This window comes from Mesoplodon mirus (assembly GCF_964341445.2).
Source record: "Mesoplodon mirus genome assembly, chromosome: 15".
Lineage (NCBI taxonomy): Eukaryota > Metazoa > Chordata > Mammalia > Artiodactyla > Ziphiidae > Mesoplodon > Mesoplodon mirus.
Genome location: NC_138991.1, coordinates 25,269,344 through 25,291,019, shown reverse-complemented (window position 1 = coordinate 25,291,019; position 21,676 = coordinate 25,269,344). Strand labels below are relative to the sequence as shown.

Genomic DNA, 21,676 nt, shown 5'->3' with positions numbered 1-21,676 from the left:
CACACCCCTACTCCCAACCCCAGGCAACCACTGATCCGTTTTCTGACTCTATGGATTTACCTGTTCTGGACATTTAATAATGGAATCATATAGTATGTGGTCTTTTGAGATAATGTTTTTGTTTGTGTTGTAACATGTATCAGTACTTTATTCCTTTTTATTGCTGAATAATATTCTGTGGTATGGATATAGCACATTTTGAATATCCTTTTATCAGTTGATAGACATTTAAGTTGTTTCTACTTTTTGTCTTTTATGACTAATACTTTTGTGGACATTTGTGTACAAGTTTTTGTATGAACATATGTTTTCAATTCTCTTGGGTATAAACCTAGGAGTGGAATTGTTGGGTTATATGGTAACTCTATTCCAGTCTTTATTTTTTAAAATAATCTTTATTAGTTATTTTTTTTCTCCTTATAAAAGTATCATATACCCAATGTAAGATTAGAAAATTCAGAAAAGTCTGAAGAATGTTTAGGTTAACATTTACTATTTATTATATGCTGGGTACTCTGCTAAGTGCCTTACATTCAATACTTTATTTACTTCTCATAACAACCTTAGAGATAGGCATTTTCAGTATATCCAGGTGAAGAAACTGAAGCACAGAGAGGTGAAGTGACCCATCCTAAGTCACTCTGCCAGTAAGTGACGGAGTCAGGCTTCAAAGCCAGGTTGGTTTGACTCCAAACCCCATGTCATTAACCACCTTGCAATGTGTCCTCCCGTGAATGCAGCCCAAAATGCAGTATGTTTTATAGATTTTCTGTTTTTTTTTAATATAATTGGGATCTGTACACATATATAATTTTGAAATATGCTTTTTTTCTGAGATAGCTTTTTAAAAGACTTTAAAAAGAATTGTAGGTTCTCAGGAAGTTGCAAAGATGGTATAGAGAGGTCCCTCATACCCTTCAGTCAGTTCCCCTCAATGGTTACTTCTTACATAACTAGAGCACAGTATCACAAGTAGGAAACTGACTTTGATATAAAGTGTATGTATAGTTCTATGTCATTTTATCACCTGTGTAAATTTGAGTAGTCACCACCGCAATCACGATACAGAAGGATTCCATCACCACAGAGACTCCCTTGTGCTGGGTTTTTGTAGTCACACCCACCCTCCTCATCAACATCCCTGGCCTCTGGGAACCACTAAAATTAATCTTTCCTTATAAGTTTATCATTTTGAGAATGTTGTATATGTGGAATCGTCAAGTATGTGGCCTTCTGAGACTGACTTTTTTCACTCAGTGTAAATTTTCTTGTGCTTTTTGTTTTTTAATCTAATTTTATATTCTGAGCATTTACTCATGTCACTATTTTTAAAAAATATTTATTTATTTATTTATTTAATTTGGGGCTGTGTCAGATCTTAGTGGCGGCGCATGGCTTCTCTCTAGTGGGCTTTTCTCTGGTTGTGGTGTGCGGGTTTTCTCTTTCTAGTTGTGGTGCTTGGGCTCCAGAGTGCGTGGACTCTGTAGTTGCAGCACACGGGCTCTCTAGCTGTGGCTTGCATGCTCTGTAGTTGCAGCACGCGGGCTTAGTTGCCCCACCACCTGTGGGATCTTAGTTCCCTGACCAGGGATCAAACCTGTGTCCCCTGCATTGGAAGGCAGATTCTTAACCACTGGACCGCCAGGGAAGTCTCCATGTCACTATTTAAAAAAAAAAAAAAAACCATAATTTTTAACGGCTACATTTTTCTTTTTTTTGGCCATGCCATGTGGCATGCGGGATCTTAGTTCCCTGACCAGGGATCGAAGCTGTACCCCCTGCAGTGGAAGCAGTGGAGTCCCAACCCCTGGACTACCAGGGAATTCCCAATGGCTACATTTTTTTAAATCCCCTATTATTGAACATTTAGGTTACTTCCTGAGTTTTGCTATTATAAACAAAACTGTGGTGAACATTATTGTAATCAAATCTTTGTCCACATCTCTGACTTCTTCCTTATGATAGATTCTTTTTTTTTTTTTCTTTTGGCTGTGTTGGGTCTTCGCTGCTGTGCATGGGCTTTCTCTAGTTGCAGCGAGCAGGGGCTACTCTTCGATGCGGTGTGTGGGCTTCTCACTGCGATGGCTTCTCTTGTTGCGGAGCATGGGCTCTAGGGAGCGCAGGCTTCAGTAGTTGTGGTGCACAGGCTCAGTAGTTGTGGCTCACAGGCTTAGTTGCTCTGTGGCAGGTGGGATCTTCCCAGACCAGGGATCGAACCTGTGTCCCCTGCATTGGCAGGCAGATTCTTAACCACTGCACCACCAGGGAAGTCCCCTTATGATAGATTCTTAGCAGGGAGATTGATAGAGTTAAGTTAGGATATCTTTGGGGGAAAATCACAGAAAACTTTGACTCAAACTGGCTTAAACAATTAGGAAGTTTGTTATCTCACATAACAAGAAAACCCAAGAGAGGGCAGCTCTGGGCCTGAGACATTCAGTTGACTCAACCCAGCATCAAGGACCCTGTGTCTTTCTAGCTCTTGTCTCCACTATCTCAGGGTGTGGCCTTGTCCCCTGCTGGTGGTTTGCCTGTGGTCCTGTGATGGTAGTCACTCTTCCTAGGCAGAAGATCAGACACAGTATTATCTGTGAGCATAAAGGGGTTGTATTTTCTGTGTCTTCTTTAGGAGCAAGGAAACCTTTCCCAGAAGCCTTCTGTAGACCTCTCATTGGTCAGAGCCAGTGCATATGCTCTGTCATTTAGGAGTGCATTGTTATGCTGCAAATAATAGATAACTGGCTTACTGATTAGGGTTTTTTTCCTCTCACATCACAAGAGGTCCATAAGTAGGTAGCATTGGGCTTATATAGCAGGGTTCTCTTGGCTTTCTGCTCTGCCATCTTTAGCATGTGGCTTTCATCCTCAAGGTTGCAGGATGGCTGCTATACCTCCAGTCATCACATCTATATTCCAGTCAGGACAAATGCAAAAAACAGAGGGGACTTCTCCTAGGAAGCTTTTGCCTTTTTGTTCTGGGAGTGATTCCTTCCCCAAAGACTACTGCCTACTTCTCATTGGCAAGAAAGGGGTCACATGGCTGACACTCGATGTAAGGGAGCCAGGGGATCAAATGTTTTAACTTGATTTGGCATCTTGCCACTCTGAGCAAATCAGGGTTCACTTTGTTAGGAAGAAAGAGCATGTGGAATTGTATCTGAGTGTGTCATGCAGCCCTATGAGGAGTGTGTACTACTTGTCAAAGTATAATTTTCAAAATGTTAAAAAACATCATTCTCATACAAATGACATAGTGAACATGAGTCAGAATTTTACTTAAATCATTAATGAGGGAACTGGGAGGATGACAAAGCCAGTCAAAAGAGGATATGAAACACTGATATCTATACCCATAAATAACTATGTCAGTGAAAAAAAGGAATCCTGAAATAAGATTGCTAAGTTAGATACAAATCTGGTTCATGTCCTACATGGCAACAAAACCTTTGGAGTTATCTTTTCTACATGACAAAAATCATTTACATTGGATCAGTTTTCTACAAGTTGACATTTAACTTTAGAGTCTGGGTCCTAATCAGTAGTAAACAATCAAAACAAATCACATCACCCAGAGGGTGAGATGACCCTCAGTGGCTTAACTGCCTTTACCTAACTGCCTGCCAGACAGCAGTTCTCAAAGTGAGGTCCCTGGCCCAGCAGCTTCAGCATCACCTGGGCACTTGGTAGGAATGCACATATTCAGGCCACCCAGACCTGCTGAATCAGATTCGCTGGCAGTGGCATAATCTGTTATCGTGATGCAGACTCAAGTTGGAGAGCCACTATTCTAGCATGACATTGGAAGGACGTTGTGTCATCTTTTCACATCTTTTCAAGATGTTATCATCCCAGGTTTTGGATATTTTTTCTTAAGCATACCCAGACGACACAGAGCCTGCAGGGAGGGTAATGGGGCCATTGTGACTGGCTGAGAGGAGGGGACCCTCTAACCAAAATAAGACCGGGGCTGTAGCAGCAGGGGAGCAGGGAAACAGTGGTCGGGTCTTCCACAAGCAGTGTTCGAGGTGGATGCCACAGGGCAGGGGGCGGCAGTGGAGCAGTTCTCCTGCCTTCCCTCACCAACGCTGCCTCTTCCCTCAAGGTGTACAAGTGTGTGGTCAAAAGCTGCGCGCAGACATTCCCAAAGCTCGACACTTTTCTGGAGCACATCAAGAGCCACCAGGAGGAGCTGAGCTACCGTTGCCACCTCTGTGGCAAGGACTTCCCCTCGCTGTACGACCTGGGCGTGCATCAGTACTCACACAGCCTCCTGCCCCAGCACAGCCCCAAGAAGGACAGTGCCGTCTACAAGTATGTGCCCTCCCTTTTCCCTGTCCCTCCAGGGAGCCCAGGGGTCTGGTCCCTTGGTGGTTCTGACTGCTCAGGACCAGTGGGACATCTCAAAGGGGAATCTGAGGCTCCAGGGTCCAGCCTGGCAGAGAGGGTTCTGTGTCTTGGCACTGAAGGGGGCAAAAGATGCTGGCCCTCCTTATATCATTCTTCAACTTGGCAGACAGTTATCCTAAAAAAAAAGAAAATAAATCTTAAAAAAGGGAAGCCAATGTTCTTTCCTTGTTCATAATGGAAAAAAGATTCGTTTTTTTTTCTAAAGTAAAATATTATGAAAATAGTATTCCGTCTGATAGTCTACACAATTTAGGTTACAGTTGGAATGGTACGCTGATTCTTAAATGAAAAAATGAAGAAGTATGTATCTGAAAGCAAAAATCATAAAAATAAGATTTATTTGTTTTATAATCTGTAAAATTTAGGTTAAAGTTGAAGCTATATGCTGATTCTTAGAATGGACAAGGAATGAATCAAATGTAGGTTTCATTGGGGGTAGTTTTCTGACAACCCTTTACATTGTTGTAGTTTTCTGTTTCAGTCATAAAGAAGGTCCCTTTGGCAGAAATGATGAAGGGCTCCCTCCGTTTTGCCTCATGCTTTTAGTCCTTAGATCTTCAGATCATTCTCTTTGGAGCCATCGATCCTGTGATCATCCTTGTCATTCTGTTTGGAGCCATGGATCCTGTGATCATCCTTGTAGAGTTTCTCTTCCTCGATTGCTTTCTGGTCCCTCTTCTAGACTCTCATATGCCGGTGGTGTCATCCAGCATCACTTTCATGACTTGGTGGAACCCCTCATTTTTGCTCTGCATCCATTTCACCGCGCATTTGCCTTATGTCTCTTGGGAGCAGCTGCCTCACAAAACCCAGCACGCAGTGCATGGGGATAGTGAAAAAAAAATTGGAGTGTTTGTCTAGGGACTTCTTCTAGTTCATTAGTGAATATTTTCATGTTAGAATGGCTTTTGCTTCTCTGTACAAACTTGTATCTGCACAGACTTGGCTGATGACCTCTGTTAATGGGGCCCCCCTCTAACTCCTGGGTGAGGCTTCTGGGGTTCAAAAATAAGTAAATACAGACCTTGAGTTTAGAATGCATGGGCTGCTTAGGGAGACAGGAGTGTATATAGTCTTAGGATATACTGTGATAAAATGCTATCATAGACATATTACGCAAAGTGGGAGGTAGGACAGCGAAGGTGTCCCAGGAACAATGATATCTGAACTGGGTTTTGAAGGATGGGTAGGAGTTTGCCAGGTAGACAGTGGGTAGTGGGAAGTGCATTCCTAGCAGGAGGAACAGCAGGTGTAGTGACATAAAATAAAACAGCATGGGGTTTAGAATGACTGTTCTGTAGAATGGAAGTGGGAGGAGATGTTTAGATGGGGCCTGGGAGAGAAAGTGGGGCCAGGGCATGAGGACCTTGTAGAAATCACAAGAGCTTTGAGAAGTTGGCAGGGGGACTGGGGCTTGAGAAATGGGATGTAGGGCAACTGACCCTGAGGGAGATTGGGAAATGGGGCCAGAGAGGCAGGAAAAACAGGTGAAGCTCTGACCAGCTAAGGGGTGGAGATTTCTGGATAATGATGAGTAATTCTCATTTGTTCTCAGAGGGCATTTTCTTTTGCTTTTGCCATTTCAATCTGTGGATATTCTATGAGTCCCTGTAGCTGTGTGGCTCTCTGGAGTGAGATGCCAAGTAAAAGGAAGGGAGCAACTACTAGGTGCCTTGGCCTGACTTAGGGACATTGATCCCTGCAATCCTGGGAGGTAGGTTGTATCAGTCAGCTGAGGTGGCTATAACAAAATATTATAGACACATGAGAGAGAGAGGGTGTCCTTTCTGTCTGGTCTTTTCTTAGAAGGGCACTAACCTTATCTGGAGGATCCCACACTTATGATCTCATCTAAACCTAATCACTACCCAAAGGCTCCATCTGCAAGTACCATTACATTGAGGGTCAGGACTTCAGCATGCAGATTTTGGAGGGACACAGTTCAGTCCATAGCTGTGGTGTTCTCCCCATTTTCAAGATGAGGACATTGAGGCTCAGACAGGAGAAGTGACCTGCCCACCAGAGTAACAATGTCAGTACAGAGCTGGGATTCAAACTCTTGTCTTGGACTGTGGAAGCCTCATAGCTCTGGTTTTGGAGTTCGCAGGCTGAGAATTGAGCCCCATGATGGCCCTGTGCCTGCAGTAGATCACTTCTCCCAGGTTCTCTTGCCAAGCTTAGAGTGACAGAGGCCCTTTGTAGCCATTGGAGCTTCTGGCCCCAAAGTAAGGTGCAGGGAGGCAGGACACCATCTGGATGGCCCAAGGGTGGGATGGTGTAGTGGGTAATGATAAGAGCTCTGGAGCCACCTCCCTGTGCTCAAATCTGAGCTCAGCCGCAAACCTGATGGATGACCTCAGCAAGATATTCAGCCACTCTGAACTTCAGTCTCCTCACCTGTGAAATGGTGATATGATAGTGCCTACCCTATTGGATTATTTATAAGGATCAAGTAAGATGAGTATGAAGCAGTTAGACATGGTGCCTGGAACATAATAGGTACACAATAAATATTATTGCTGCAATGTTTATTAATTATATAATTTAAATCTAGGTTTGGTTGCTTGTAACAGGGACCCAAAATAACAGTGACTTTAACAAGGTGAGAGTTTATTTCTCTCTCATGGTGACATTTGAGTGGGTGTGGTGGTTTCATTCCATTTTCACGGGGGCAGGTCCTGTCAGTCCGGCTGCTCTGCCTGCTTTGGGCCACATTGCCTTGGCCTGCCTGTGGAGCCTCCCCAACTCCCTCAAGTGAAATTCATACACGTCACTATATATATGCTGTATGTTTACTTTTTCCTTTTAAAAATAAGATGTATTTTTTTCTAGTTACAAAAGTCATCCATGTTCAATACACAGAAATGGATTTTTAGAAAAACCCACAAGAAGACAAAAAACAAAACCCTGTTAACCTCTTGGTACATGTCCTTTGGTATATATCTGTAATAAGCATATTTATAGCTATAAATATCACAGGCTATATTTGAGTTAGGTTATCCCAAACACAGTTATTGAATCTGGTGAAAATTCATCACACCATCTTCCTGTTGCACAACTTCTGACAAACAAGTCTAAAATTTAATAGGATCATTCTGTATACTTGGTGTTATCACTTAAAACTATAATGATTATATCTTTGCACCTCAGCACAAACAGACCTGCCTCACTCTTTTAAACAGCTACTTAGTATTCCATTGTATGTGGATGGGCTGTAATTTATTTAACCCATTCCTTATTGCAGGTTAATTGGGTTATTTCCAGTTTGTCATTATTATAAACAACACTACAGGAACAACTTGGGACATATATCTTTGCTCGTTTGTAAATAAGTTCCTAGAAGTGATTTTGCAGGTCAAAGATCACAGAGGGGTTTAAAAAAGATTAATTACCTACTTGAAAAAAATAATTGCTATGTGCATACAATGCAATATTTAAAAACTACAGAAGGGCATAGAGTGAAAAGGAATTCCCTATCCACCCTGACCCGCTCCCTCATCCCATAAGCAATCACTTTCAGGAAGTGTTCTTTTTAAACTTATTTTGACATAATTTTAGACTTCTAGAAAAGTTATAAGAATAGTACAGAGAATTCCCACGTACACCCTTCATCCAGATTTCCCCAATATTACAATCCTTACACACTTACTTTATCACATTCTGAACTTTTTGGGAATAATTTGCAGACGTGCTCCTTTACCCTTTCTCTTTAGTGTGTATTTTCTAAAAATGAGGATAACCTCTTACATAAGCACAGTGTAGTTATCAAGATCAGGAAGTTAAATCAATACAATTCTGTTACCTAATGTACCTTATTCAAAAAGTTCTAATTGTTCCAATAACATCCTTTATAGACAAAGAAACAAATGTTTTTTCTGGCCCAGGATCCAATCCAGGATCCCACCTTGTATTTGGTTGCCGTGTCTCTTTAGTCCCCTTTAAGCTGGAACAGTTCTCACTCTGTCTTTGTCTTTCATGACCTTAATATTTTGGACGAGTATAAGCCAGTAATTTTGTAAAATGCCCTCCGTTTGGGTTTGTCTGATTTGACCTCAGGGTGGAGCCAGGATTGGCACTTTGGGCAGGAGTATCACAAAGCGATGCTGTGTCTTTCTCAGCGTGCTGTATCAGGAGACACATGGCTCTGGTTTGACCTGGTGCTGGGGATGTTACTTTGGGTGACGTAGTTAGGGTGGCGTTTCTGGCAGGGAGTTTTCAGTTAATGGTGCGAAACTGCATCTCTGCTGCCAGAGCCTGTGCGATTCCTGTCTTCTTCCTCCCACTAGCTCACCAGGTCTCTGCCCTCCTGGTAGCTCTGCTCTCACCTCTCCTGCTCCTTCTTTCTTGCCATCTGGAGGCATTTAGCTTGTGGTTTTCAGGGTGTGGCCTGAGGGGGCGTCCCTGGGGCCACCACAGGTGCAGCCTGACTGCGGGTTTCCCACGTGCCCTGGTGTACAGATGGCAGGGTCTGTGGTTCTGTTTTTAACATGAATTGCCCACCTGCCTCTGGCGTTCCTCAGTGGTACTGCATTGTAAACGGGCCCATTTGCTGGTGAATGTTTTGTGGTGGGGAGACGGTGGGATCTTTTCCTTAGAGTGGCTTGAGGCCTGAAACTGCTATTTTGCGGGCATGTTAGCGAGTGATGTTTAGAGTAAAGACCATGTCTATGTGCTTTGCAGTTTATGAGCTGTTTGGCACCAGTGTGTCCTTTGACTCTTGTTATGATCTTAAGAAAAACTGAGGGGCAGGTCCACTTGGAATTCCTACCTCATTTTATGGATAAGGAAACTGAGGGTCAGAGATGGGAAGAAGCCAGACCTGGATCCTTGTCTGTCTGACCTTTATTTATTATTATTATTTTTTTGGAGTATAGTTGATTTACAATGTTGTGTTAGTTTCAGGTATACAGCAAAGTGAATCAGTTATACATCTATCCACTCCTTTTTAGATTCTTTTTCCATATAGGCCATTACAGAGTACTGAGTAGAGTTCCTTGTGCTCTACAGTGGGTCCTTGTCTGACTGTTTCATGTAAGAGATTGTCCCTGGTGCTCAGAGCAGGTTATGAACAAGACAAACAAGACAGATATGGTCCTGGCCTCCAGAGCCCACTTGCTGGTGGAGGAGACAGAGAAGTAAGCAAATAAGTGATTCCAAATAATAATTGCTAAGAAGAAAATACAACTGGAGAGCATAATAGGAAGTGGCTGGGGCTGGGCTCTGGGGCGCACCTTGAGACGGGGTGGTCGGGGAGGGTCTCTCTGAGGAGGTGACATTTGAGCTGAGACGTGAGGGCTGAGCAGGTGCTGCCAAGGGGAGGACTTGGGGGAAGAGGTCATAAAAACAGCAAGTACAAAGAACCTGAGGTGGGGTCAAGCTTGGTGTGTTCTGGGTGCATTCAGGAGACCGGGGGGCCTGGAGCAGAGGGTGTGAGATGGGCAATGGGGAAAGGTGAAAGCTGAGAGCTGGGAGTGAGTCAGGCCAGTAGGGCCTTGTAAGCCAAGGTGGGGATTTTTAAGCAAGGGTGTGACATGGTCTGATTTTGATTTTTTTTTAATAAAATAAGTAAATTTATTTTAAAAAAAGGTTTTGTCGTAAACACATAATTTTATTTTTTTTATTTTTTTAACATCTTTATTGCAGTATAATTGCTTTACAATGGTGTGTTAGTTTCTGCTTTATAACAAAGTGAATCAGTTATACATATATATATGTTCCTATATCTCTTCCCTCTTGCGTCTCCCTCCCTCCCACCCTCCCTATCCCACCCCTTAGTGAGGTGGATGGACCTAGAGTCTGTCATACAGAGTGAAGTAAGTCAGAAAGAGAAAAACAAATACCGTATGCTAACACATATATATGGAATCTAAGGGGAAAAAAAAAAGAACCTAGGGGCAAGGCGTGAATAAAGACTGGACTTGAGGATCTGGGGAGGGGGAAGGGTAAGCTGTGATTTTGATTTTTAAAGGCTCCTGCTGGCTCCCCTGTGGAGAATGAATTGGGGCAGGGAGGAGGCTACTGCACACGTTCCTTCGAACAAGATGGTTTGGGTTAGGATGGAGGCGGTGGCGAGCGAGAAGGGACCTATTTGAGAATGAATCAAATGTGGGATTTTGCCTCCTGGTGTTGGGGGCGGGGAGTGGCCGGTTCCCACGCCTGCTGGGGCATCCAGCCCCGCACACACGCTCTCTCACTTCTCTGCTCCTCCCCATGTAGGTGTGTCAAATGCGTCAACAAGTACTCCACCCCCGAGGCGCTGGAGCACCACCTGCAGACTGCCACTCACAACTTCCCCTGCCCGCACTGCCAAAAGGTAGGGAACCCTGCCCTTGCTGGCCGGGCGAAAATAGGGGGCGAGAGGTGATGGAGACCCCACCGTCTCCTTCTCCCCTCCTGCCTCAACACACGTGCAGGCCAAGCTTGGGGTTGTCTCCGCAGACGACTTTGTCTTTGAAGAGCGAGAGCTCTGCCTGGCCCGTCTTACCCGTTGGACACCACCCGTGGCCATCCCAGGGCTACTGCTGGGCCAGGCGGGCCAGGCCGGGCTGACGTGGAGTGAGGCCTCTCCTGGGCCCAGGCCCAGCATCTGAACAGCGGCCTCCAGCTTCCTGATGTCTTATCATCCTTGTTATTACTGGTTCTTCTTTTCAGTGGATCTGGAAGCCCTCACTAAAGCCTGGCCCTTCATATCATCAAATATCCAGGCAGTGTTCCATTTTCCACTTTTCCCAAAAACATAATTTTTGTAAAGTTTGTTTGAATCAGGTCGATATATTGTGATTGGTTGATACGACCAAAGTTTCTGTTAATCTACAGATTCCCCCCATCGATGCTCCTTTTTTTTTTTCTTTTAATGTATTTGTTGAAGAAACTGGGCCATCGGTCCTGTGGAGTTTCCTGAAGTCTGGATTTTGCTGATTGCATCCCCCTGGTGTGTTAACTGGTTTCTTTGTTCTACTCATTTTCTTACAACCTTATGAGGCAGATTTTCCAGGACAGACAGCCCTGGTTTCACTTCGGCCTCATTGTAGATGTTTCTAATTATATAGCCTAATTTAGGGGTTTGGAATTTGTGGTCTGAATAAAAGGTATCGTGAATTAGCAAGAACCATGTGCCAGATGCTGTTCTGAGCATTTTATCTGAACTGACTCATTTAACCCTAGGAGGCAGGCAAATTATTACTATCTCCATTTTATAGACAGGGAAACCAAGGCACAGAAAGGTCATCCAGCTAGGAAATGATGGGGCTAGTAAGTTGATGGGTCTGTGTCCTTGACCACTTCTCTATATTAGATGAATGAAAAAATGAACGAATGCTTTTCCTATGCCTGGGGAGGAAGGAGATTTTGGCTTCTGTGTCTTCTGGCTTTCCATTTATTTCTTCAGTTATTTGTTCATTTTTTCATTCATTCCTTTGCTTGTCAGTCATTTGATTCAGGCCCTGTGCTGAAGAATGAAAGCCCCTCTCTGCCCTCTTGGAGATCCCGTACAAGCAAAGGGCTGTGTTTCAATAAGTTAGATGCTGACTTTAAAAATATGGGTGGACATTCAAGGGCGGAATTTGCTTCGCCTGGTGTGGCATTGAGGAGTCAGGGAGGGCTTCACAGAAGCAGTGACCTGAGTTGGGTCTTAAAGGATGAGTAGGAGTTTGTCAGGCTAAGAGAAAGTCTCCCTGGGTAGAAACAACAGCCTGGGCAGAAGCTCAGGGCATGTATGTCTTGACTGGGCTTATGGGTGAGTAGTGGGAGCCATGAGGCTCTAATGGCTGAGCTTGACCCTGTGGGCCTTGACCCCTAGTGGGCAGAAAGGAAGATGTTTCTGTAAGGGCTGGTAACGAGGGGCCCCTTGAGCTCATAACGTGGTGAGGGCTGGTGAGTCAGACCTGACGCTGACTCCTCTGTTCTGCCAGGTGTTTCCTTGTGAACGCTACCTGCGGCGTCACCTGCCCACCCACGGCAGCGGGGGCAGGTTCAAGTGCCAGGTGTGCAAGAAGTTCTTCCGGCGGGAGCACTACCTCAAACTGCACGCTCACATCCACTCAGGTGGGTACCCTGTCCCCCACCGACTCCTGCTCAGTCCCCCTTCTCCTCCCCCCAGACACCCTCTCTGTTCCCCTTCCCATCCCCCTCTGGCCTTCCTCCTGAGCCCCCTCCTGCCCATCCCCTCCCTCTCTTCATCCCCCCTGCCCATCTCCTTCCTGGCCCCTGCCTGCCCTCTCAAGGGAACAAGGGGTTCCCACCAACACTAGAGTGGAGATGAGCCTCGGGGGGCGGGTGGGGGGACTCTTGGCTCTGCCCCTGAGGCCATTCTGAGCCCCTGGGGGTGGGGCCGTTGTGCTTGATGCAAAATTCCCTCCCGAACCTGGATAGAACCCTCTCTCCTTAGTTCCCCAGCTGAGATACATCGACACTTTATTTTCTTTAAGCTTTAAAATGTTTTTTATTAGTTAAAAAATTCTGTTCTGTTTTATACTGAAAAGGGTCTAAAGTTTGAGAAAACCTGAGGAAAAAATCCTTGATAGCACCAAAGCATCTCTCCTCAGATGGACAATCCAAATGGTTTTTGATTTTTTTTTTTTTTTTTTTACTATGGCCTACGGTAAAAAAAACATTTTTTTTTTTTTTTTTTTTTTTGCGGTACACGGGCCTCTCACTGTTGTGGCCTCTCCCGCCGTGGAGCACAGGCTACGGACACGCAGGCTCAGTGACCATGGCTCACGGGCCCAGCCGCTCCGCGGCATGTGGGATCTTCCCGGACCGGGGCACAAACCCACATCCCCTGCATCGGCAGGCAGCCTCTCAACCACTGCGCCACCAGGGAAGCCCAAAAAATACATTTTATATGTAACCCAGGAAACACATACTTACACACAGAATATACTGAAACAGAAGTTTCACAAAACAGTATTTTCTATCTGTACAGTTTTAGTTGTTAAAATAACCACCATCAGTTTGTGACTTGGAGTTTGCAGTTTGAAGAGTGATCCTAATTCCCCTCCCCAAAGGTGATCACTGTTAGTGGTCTCATCTGGGACATTCTAGTTTTATTTTACATCTATACAAAACATGTGCTTACTTTTACACAAATAGGCACATATTATAACTCTATTATGTGCCATTTTTCTTCACTTATCAAGGTACCTTGAAGATGTTCCTAATAGCACCTTCTTTTTCTCAGCTGCATAGTATTCTCCTTCATTTACCATCTTTGATTTAACCAGTTCCCTATGGATGGACACTTAAATTATTTTTTCAGCTGTTAGTTTGTATACACAATGCTGTGTGGGTCTCTTGACAAGCTTTTGGGAATATATCTGTAGTGTACATTCCTAGCAGTGGAAATGCTAGGTTAAAATGTACATGCAGGGCTTCCCTGGTGGCGCAGTGGTTGAGAGTCTGCCTGCTGATGCAGGAGACACGGGTTTGTGCCCCAGTCCGGGAAGATCCCACATGCCGCGGAGCGGCTGGGCCCGTGAGCCATGGCTGCTGAGCCTGCGCGTCTGGAGCCTGTGCTCCGCAGCGGGAGAGGCCACAACAGTGAGAGGCCCACGTACCGCAAAAAAAAAAAAAAAAAAAAATGTATATGCAGTACCGAGTTTTAGTTTGGGATGATGAAAAAGTTCTGGAGATGGATAGTGGTGATGGTAGGACGACAGTAAGAATGTAGTTAATGCCACTGAAGTGTACACTTAAAGATGGTTAAAATGGTAAATTTTCTGTTACATATATTTCATATTTATGATAAAAGAAGAAAAAAAAACTTCATTGACAATTTTGATAGATATTACCAAATTGCTTTCTTTATGGTTTTTAAAATTATTATTATTATTCAGAAGTAATACATGCTTTTTGTAAAAATGGAAGCAGTATGGAAGTACATAAAGTAAAATGTTAAATTCCCCCTTCAAATCTTAATTGCTACTGACAGTTTGGTGTGTACCCTCCCCTACCTTTCTCCCTGCATATTCTGTGTCGATACAAACCCATATGGCCAGGGCTTTTTTGGAGTATGGGGACTGTATTTTTTTCTAACAAAAATGGGACTGTATTAAGCTGTCCTACACTTTTCTTTTCCCCCTAGCAATATAGCCAGGAGATCTTTCCAGATCAGGAAACACAGATCGACCTTAATCTTTTTAATGACTGCAGAACATTCCATTGTAAGGACCAGACTTTCCTCAATCATTGGGTTGGCATTTTTCAAAAGTACTTTATTCATCCCAGAGAGGAGAACAGAGAGGAGATAATGGCAGGAAGTAAAGCAACCCGGTAATAGCCCTTTTCCAAAGGGCAGTTTCTGACCCCTGACCCCTGTTGGGTGAGAGCTGCTCTCCATGCCACCCCTCAGCCCCAGCCCCACACATGGGTTCTGCAGCAGACCATCTGGGGCAACTCAGGTGGACCCTGGGTCACACTGCTGGGCTGGAATCTTACTTCCCCCAAACACTACTTGTAGACCAGGAACCTAAGTTTTCTCTTCTAGGACTTGCCTTATGGTTTGTTGCAAGGATTCAACCAGATAAGGTGTAATTCCCCCCTCCCCTGTGGTGGACCCCATTTCAGTAAATGTCACGGCCATCCACCCAGCCCACGCCTTAGATTCTCTCATGCCCCACAGCCAGTCAGTTGGCAAGGGCTGCCGATTCTGCTTTCTGCACATCACCCGTACTTGGCCACTTCCCATTTCTTGTACCAGCCTCCTTCCTGCCTCCACCCTCACGCCCTCAGTCTGTTCTGTACACACAGCCAGAGGGAGCCTGTGAGACTCTCGAGTCAGATCCTGTCCCTCCTCTGCTCAGCCCCTCTGGTGGCTTCTCATCTGGCTCAGAGTAAAAACCTTGGCCTCCCAAACCCTCCCTTTTGGGCCTGGCTGCCTTGCCCACCTCCTCTTCTGCCTCATTCTCCCTCCGCTGCTCCAACCCGGCCGCACGGGCCTCCCCATTGTTCCCCAGACACATGCAGTGCCCCACCTCTCCTCCTGCCTGGGACCCTCACTCCCACATTCCTGCATGGCTCACCCCCTCACCGCCTCAGGTGTTGCCTCGTCAGAGAGGCCCTTCCCGCCCATCCTAACTGAAACAGCCTCCTCTTCTCCTTGGCAAAGCAAAGTCCCGAGGAAAGGGAGAGGCAATATTCCCCCAGGCCACCTCCCTAGAGGAGTTGCTGTCCTCTAATGGAGACCCCTGCGCCCCATATTCAGACTCCCTCTCACGACACCCTTGGTCCCCCATCTGTGTTTCCTCCTGCAGGTGAGAAGCCCTACAAATGCTCAGTGTGTGAGTCCGCGTTCAACCGCAAGGACAAACTGAAGAGACACATGTTGATCCATGAGCCATTCAAGAAATACAAATGCCCCTTCTCGTGAGTAGAGACAGTGGGTGGGAGGGGGCAGGTTTACCCAGCTGTGGGATACAAGGGGGTCAGGGCCGAGGGCTGTAGGCCCTCTCTCCTTTTGTCCTGTCCTGGGTCCTGCCTGGCTGCTTCACTCCCCATGCTGCTTCCCTGCCCAGCCTTTAGGGTAGATGAGCGAGTCCGTCCTGCCCAGGGCTGCCAGCAGGGGGGCTAGCAGGAGAGTCCTGTGCTTAGTGAGCTCCCCTGACCAGTGTTTTGGATCCTAGGACACACACGGGCTGCAGTAAGGAGTTCAACCGACCAGACAAGCTGAAGGCTCATATCCTTTCCCACTCCGGTAAGTGGCTCCTGGACGTGCCAGGAGGGTCTGGTTCAGCTCAAGCCCCTTGGGCAGGAACCCCAGAAAGAGCAAACACATCCTGTGAGGCTTATTTTCCCTGCCTGGTACCTTCCAGCCAATAGACTTTTGCTCCTGTGAGCCATGAGCCTGGCCTGTGTTTGGGTCCTCAGGGTGTACGGAGGTGAGTCAACCACAGTCCCCCAGGCTGAGGAGGAAGCTGACTCAGGAGGAGATGACTGTATATCAGAGAGGCACCCAGTGTGACAGAGGTGAGGTCAGGTGTGGAGGGAGATCCAGTTCTGAGTGGGTCCAAGATAAGGCCAGGGAGCTTCCTTGGCCCCCTCGGCAAAGCAAGGAAGCTGGGGTGTGGAGTAGGGGTCTCCACACCACTCCTCAGTTTCCCGACGGCTCCACAGAGCTTCTCCTGGGGCTGCTGCTTCCCCAGAGCAGCTTGGCTGGCTTTCCACATACCACTTGGTCTCTAGAACAAGGTTTCTCAATATCGACACTATTGATATTTTGGGCTGGATAATTCTTTGTCGTGGGCGGCTGCCCTGTGCACTGTACGATGTTCAGCAGCATCCCTGGCCTCTACCCCATGGTTATGACAACCAAAAATGTCTCCGGGGACAAGCCAAAAGATCCTTGGGGAGTAAAGTCACCCCTGATTAACAACCACTGGTTTATAAACAGGATCTAGTGGCTAAAAAAAGTGTGAAAACTAAGAGAGTAGATTGAGGACTTGGAGACAGAGGACCTGGGCTTGATTCTTGGCACTACCACTGTCCTGCTGGGTGGCCTCGGGCAACTCACTGCCCCCTCTCTGAGCTGTCATCCCAGGGAGGCTGAGGGGGCCATGGCACAGGCTGTGTGTGGGACGGAGTTGACTTCATGGTGGATATGGAGGCACCAGTGATTCATCCAGTGAGTGACTACTGCGAGAATACCATGTGTCAGGCACTGGGGGTGCCATGGGGGAATCAGGCAGAAGCCCACCCTGCCCTCCTGGGGAAGCTTAGCATTTAGTGGCAGAGATCGAAAATGAACAGCAAACAAATAAGTATGTTACAGTAAAATATGCTGAGGGCAAAGATGGAAATAAGCAGAGTGAGAGGGCAGAGAAAGAATGGAAGTGGGTATCAGGGAGGGCTTCCCGGAGGAGGTGACACGAAAGCTGAGTCTGAGGGAGGAGAAGAGCCGGAAATGGCTTCCAGGGTGAGGGAGCAGCAAGTGTGAAGCCTTCAGGCAGGGAAGAGACCGGCGGGTGTTTGAGACGAGGAAAGGCGGGCGGGAGGCCTGGAGCTCAGAGAACGAGAGAGGGGAGAGGAAGGGGATGGGTCTGAGAGGTGAAGGGGGTGGCCAGCTGCAGGCGGCTCTGTGGGAAGTTTGGGGAATCACTGGAGGGTTTGGAGCAGGGAGTGTCATGGAGAGGTTTTACCAAGACCTCTCTAGCTGCCCTGTGGGGAATGGTCTGAGGCGGCCAGGGTGAGGCAGGCAGACCAGAGAGGAGAGAGATGATGGTGACCTGGCAAAGTTAGTCAAGGTTTAGGGGCTGAGCTTGCTGTTCCAGGCAGAGGGGAAACAGCACAAGCAAAGGCCCAGAGGCAGGAGGCTGGCACAGGGTAAGTGGCTGGGAGAAGGTGGGAGATGAGAGTGGAGGGAGCAGGGCCCAGGTCACACCCATGCTCATAGGGCAAGCTGAGGAACTGGGCTTCGTTCCAAGTGCCAGGGCAGCATTGCAGGGTGAAGGGTCTGGGTGCCTCTCACTGCCTTCCCCCTGCTCCCCAGGCATGAAGCTCCACAAGTGCGCCCTGTGCAGCAAGTCCTTCAGCCGCCGTGCCCACCTTGCCGAGCACCAGCGCGCCCACACAGGCAACTACAAGTTCCGCTGTGCCGGCTGCGCCAAGGGCTTTTCCCGCCACAAGTACCTCAAGGACCACCGCTGCCGCCTCGGCCCCCAAAAGGACAAGGACCTGCAAGCCCGGCGGCCCCCCCGGAGAAGGGCAGCCCCCCGCAGCGGCAGCACTGGTGGCCGCAAGGTGGTGACCTCCCTGCCTGACACGCTGGGGCTGGAGGAGCTGAAGGACACAGGGCCTGGGCCAGTGTCCGAGGCCGCCCCAGGCAAGCCGCCCTTCTCGGAGCCGGATGCCGTGCTGTCCATCGTAGTGGGGGGGACAGTGGGGGGCGAACCTGAGCTGGTGGTGCCCGGGCACGCTGAGGGCCTGGGCTCCAACCTGGCCCTGGCAGAGCTGCAGACAGGGGCCGAGGGCCCGTGTGCCATGCTTGCTGTGCCTGTCTACATCCAGGCCTCGGAGTGATGGACCCATGGTGTTTGCTCCCGCATCCTGCCTGATGCTCACCTTTGGGTCCAGGGCCTCTAGGAGCAGACTAGACATCCTTCCCAGTGGAAGTGAGCCATTGGTCAAAATCCTTTTGGAACATGCTCTGTAAACCCTGGCCCAAGGTCACCTCGCTGTGTCACCTGTCCTGCTGGGAAGCCCTGCAGCATTCTGGGATCTGAGGCAGCTGAACCTGAATGGCCCAGGGTCTGGCTGGTCCAGGCTGGTGGTCAGGCTGCCTGAGAGAGAAGACAGGGGAGTCCCACCCACCCCTCCTCCAGGCTGCCTAGGGGCAGCCTCTAGTTAAGCTGCTCTTCAGGGACCTGATATGGTTGGAGCCCTTACCTGTTAAACCTTTTCACATGCAGTTCTCCCAGCATCCCCAGACGACTCTGTGATGTAGGCATGTAGGAGGCACTCGAGTGTTGTGGTTAGAGTTCAGCTGTCAGCCAAATCTGGCTTCAGATCCAAGCGCTGACACTTACTTGCTGTGTGACCTTGGGTAAGTCACTTCACCTCTCTGAGCCCCACATTCCTCATCTTTACAATGGGGCTTACGACAGTACTACCTCATAGGGCTGTCATTGGGATCCAGTATGATGAAATGTACAAAGAGTTTGGCATAGAGTTTGGCGTAGTGCCCGGCACTCAGAAAGTGCTCAATAAATGTTTTTATCAACATGGCTCAGGCCCTAGCTTTGGCAGTTTCTTTCTTAGCCCCTAGGTGGCAGCATTCCCCCCTCCAAAGCTTGTGCGGGCTGAGGGGTCACGTGGCTCCTCACACAGCTACGCTGCCCCGATTGCCATAGAGAGGTTTGGTGCATCCAGAACAGTCATTTCAGAATATGTCCCTTGGAAACCCCTGGAGGAAGGGGTTTATAACTTACTTTTGAAAATGCAGGGTCCTGGGCCTTGCCCTAAAACCCTTTGGAATCAGGAACTCTAACCAGAGTCAGAAGACCATTTCGAGCAGGCCTCTGGATGGCCATAGGTGCCCCCACATCCAGCATTCCCTTCCGCATCTCCAGCTAGTCCAGGGGGGAAGCAAACTAGGCTGCCTGGGAGACAGGGAGGGAGAAAATGGGCCTTCACCAGTGATTTTTTTTTTTTTTTTTTTTTTTTGCGGTATGCGGGCCTCTCACTGTTGTGGCCTCTCCCGTTGCGGAGCACAGGCTCCGGACGCGCAGGCTCAGCGGCCATGGCTCACGGGCCCAGCCACTCCGCGGCACGTGGGATCCTCCCGGACCAGGGCACGAACCCGTGTCCCCTGCATCAGCAGTCGGACTCTCAACCACAGCGCCACCAGGGAAGCCCCACCAGTGCTTTCTTATTTGTCTTCGCCACCACCCTGCTGGGCCACATTGCCTCAGTTACAGGAGAGAACTCTGAGGCTGAGATGCAACAGGGCAGGATGCAGGAGGACTGTCGGACTCAATTTGATCACTGAGTTTCCCTGAAGGCTGACATCCCTCAGACATCTGTGTGCGGGCCTGTGGCTGGAGCTCAGAGCAAGGTCGAGTTCCCCGCATCCTCAGGAAGGGTGTGATGCAGTGGGAGGGACAAGCGAGGCAGCAGTGCACAGCTGAGGGGGCAAGGGCGGTAAGCGCACCCAGCCCTCAGAAGGGCCAGGGGAGGGACTGATGGGGACAGGAAGCCTCAGAGGGGGAGGTAACACTTGATCTAGGACTTGACACAGAGTGTTTGATGGATAGAAGAAGGCACGCCCGGGGGATTGTTTCAAGATGGCGGAGTAGAAGGATGTGCGATCACTCTCTCTTGTGAGAGCACCTGAATCTCAACTAACTGCTGAACAGTCATAGACAGGAAGACACTGGAACTCACCAAAAAAGATACCCCACATCTAAAGACAAAGGAGAAGGCACAATGAGACGGTAGGAGGGACACAATCACAATAAAATCAAATCCCATAACTGCTGGATGGATGACTCACAAACTGCAAAACACTTATACCACAGAAGTCCACCCACTGGATTGAAGGTTCTGAGCCCCATGTCAGGCTTCCCAACCTGGGGGTCCGGCAACGGGACTAGGAATTCCTAGAGAATCAGACTTTGAAGACTAGTGGGACTTGATTGCAGGACTTTGACAGGACTGGGGGAAACAGAAACTCCACTCTTGGAGGGCACACACAAAGTAGTGTGCACATCAGGACCCAGGAGGGAAGGAGCAGTGACCCCACAGGAGACTGAACTAGACCTACCTGCTAGTGTTGGAGGGTCTCCTGCAGAGGTGGGGGGTGGCTGTGTCTCACCATGATGACAAGGACACTGGCAGCAGAAGTACTCCTTGGTGTGAGCCCTCCCAGAGTCCGCCATTAGCCCCACCAAAGAACTGGCTAGGCTCCAGTGTTGGGTCGCCTCAGGCCAAACAACCAACAGGGAGGGAACCCAGCCCCACCCATCAGCAGACAAAGTGGATTAAAGTTTTACTGAGCTCTGCCCACCAGAGCAACACCCAGCTCTACCCACCACCATTCCCTCCCGTCAGGAAACTTGCACAAGCCTCTTAGATAGCCTCATCCACCAGAGGGCAGACAGCAGAAGCAAGAACTACAATCCTGCAGCCTGTGGAACAAAAACCACACAATCACAGAAAGATAGACAAGATGAAAAGGCAGAGGGCTATGTACCAGATGAAGGAACAAGATAAAACCCCAGAAAAACAACGAAATGAAGTGGAGATAGGAAACCTTCCAGAAAAAGAATTCAGAATAATGATAGTAAAGATGATCCAGGCCCTCGGAAAAAAAATGGAGGCAAAGATCAAGAAGATGAAAGAAATGTTTAACAAAGACCTGGAAGAATGAAAGAACAAACACCTAGAAGAATTAAAGAACAAACAAACAGAGATGAACAATACAATAACTGAAAGGAAAAATGCAATAGAAGGAATCAATAGCAGAATAACTGAGGCAGAAAAACGGATAAGTGACCTGGAAGACAGAATGGTGTAATTCACTGCCACGGAACAGAATAAAGAAAAAAGAAAGAGAAGAAATGAAGACAGCCTAAGAGACCTCTGGGACAACATTAAACGCAACAACGTTCGCATTATAGGGGTCCCAGAAGGAGAAGAGAGAGAGAAGACCAGAGAAAATATTTGAAGAGATTAGAGTCAAACACTTACCTAACATGGGAAAGGAAATAGCCACCCAAGTCCAGGAAGCACACAGAGTCCCAGGCAGGATAAACCCAAGGAGAAACACACCGAGACGCAT

The 21,676-nt window shown here is 47.8% G+C and overlaps 1 protein-coding gene across 2 annotated transcripts in view; it reads left to right on the top strand.

Moving 5' to 3' along the window:
* Positions 1–19,326, top strand: part of ZNF341 (zinc finger protein 341) — a 43,675-nt gene extending 24,349 nt beyond the window's left edge. For both annotated transcript variants that reach the window (XM_082643543.1, XM_082643544.1), the window contains 6 exons: positions 4,103–4,311; positions 10,624–10,720; positions 12,318–12,450; positions 15,657–15,768; positions 16,026–16,096; positions 17,888–19,326. In XM_082643543.1, coding sequence (XP_082499669.1) covers positions 4,103–4,311; positions 10,624–10,720; positions 12,318–12,450; positions 15,657–15,768; positions 16,026–16,096; positions 17,888–18,417 — 1,152 coding nt within the window. In that variant the 3' untranslated portion in view covers positions 18,418–19,326. The remainder of the gene's footprint in view (positions 1–4,102; positions 4,312–10,623; positions 10,721–12,317; positions 12,451–15,656; positions 15,769–16,025; positions 16,097–17,887) is intronic.
* The last annotated feature ends 2,350 nt before the right edge of the window (positions 19,327–21,676 follow it).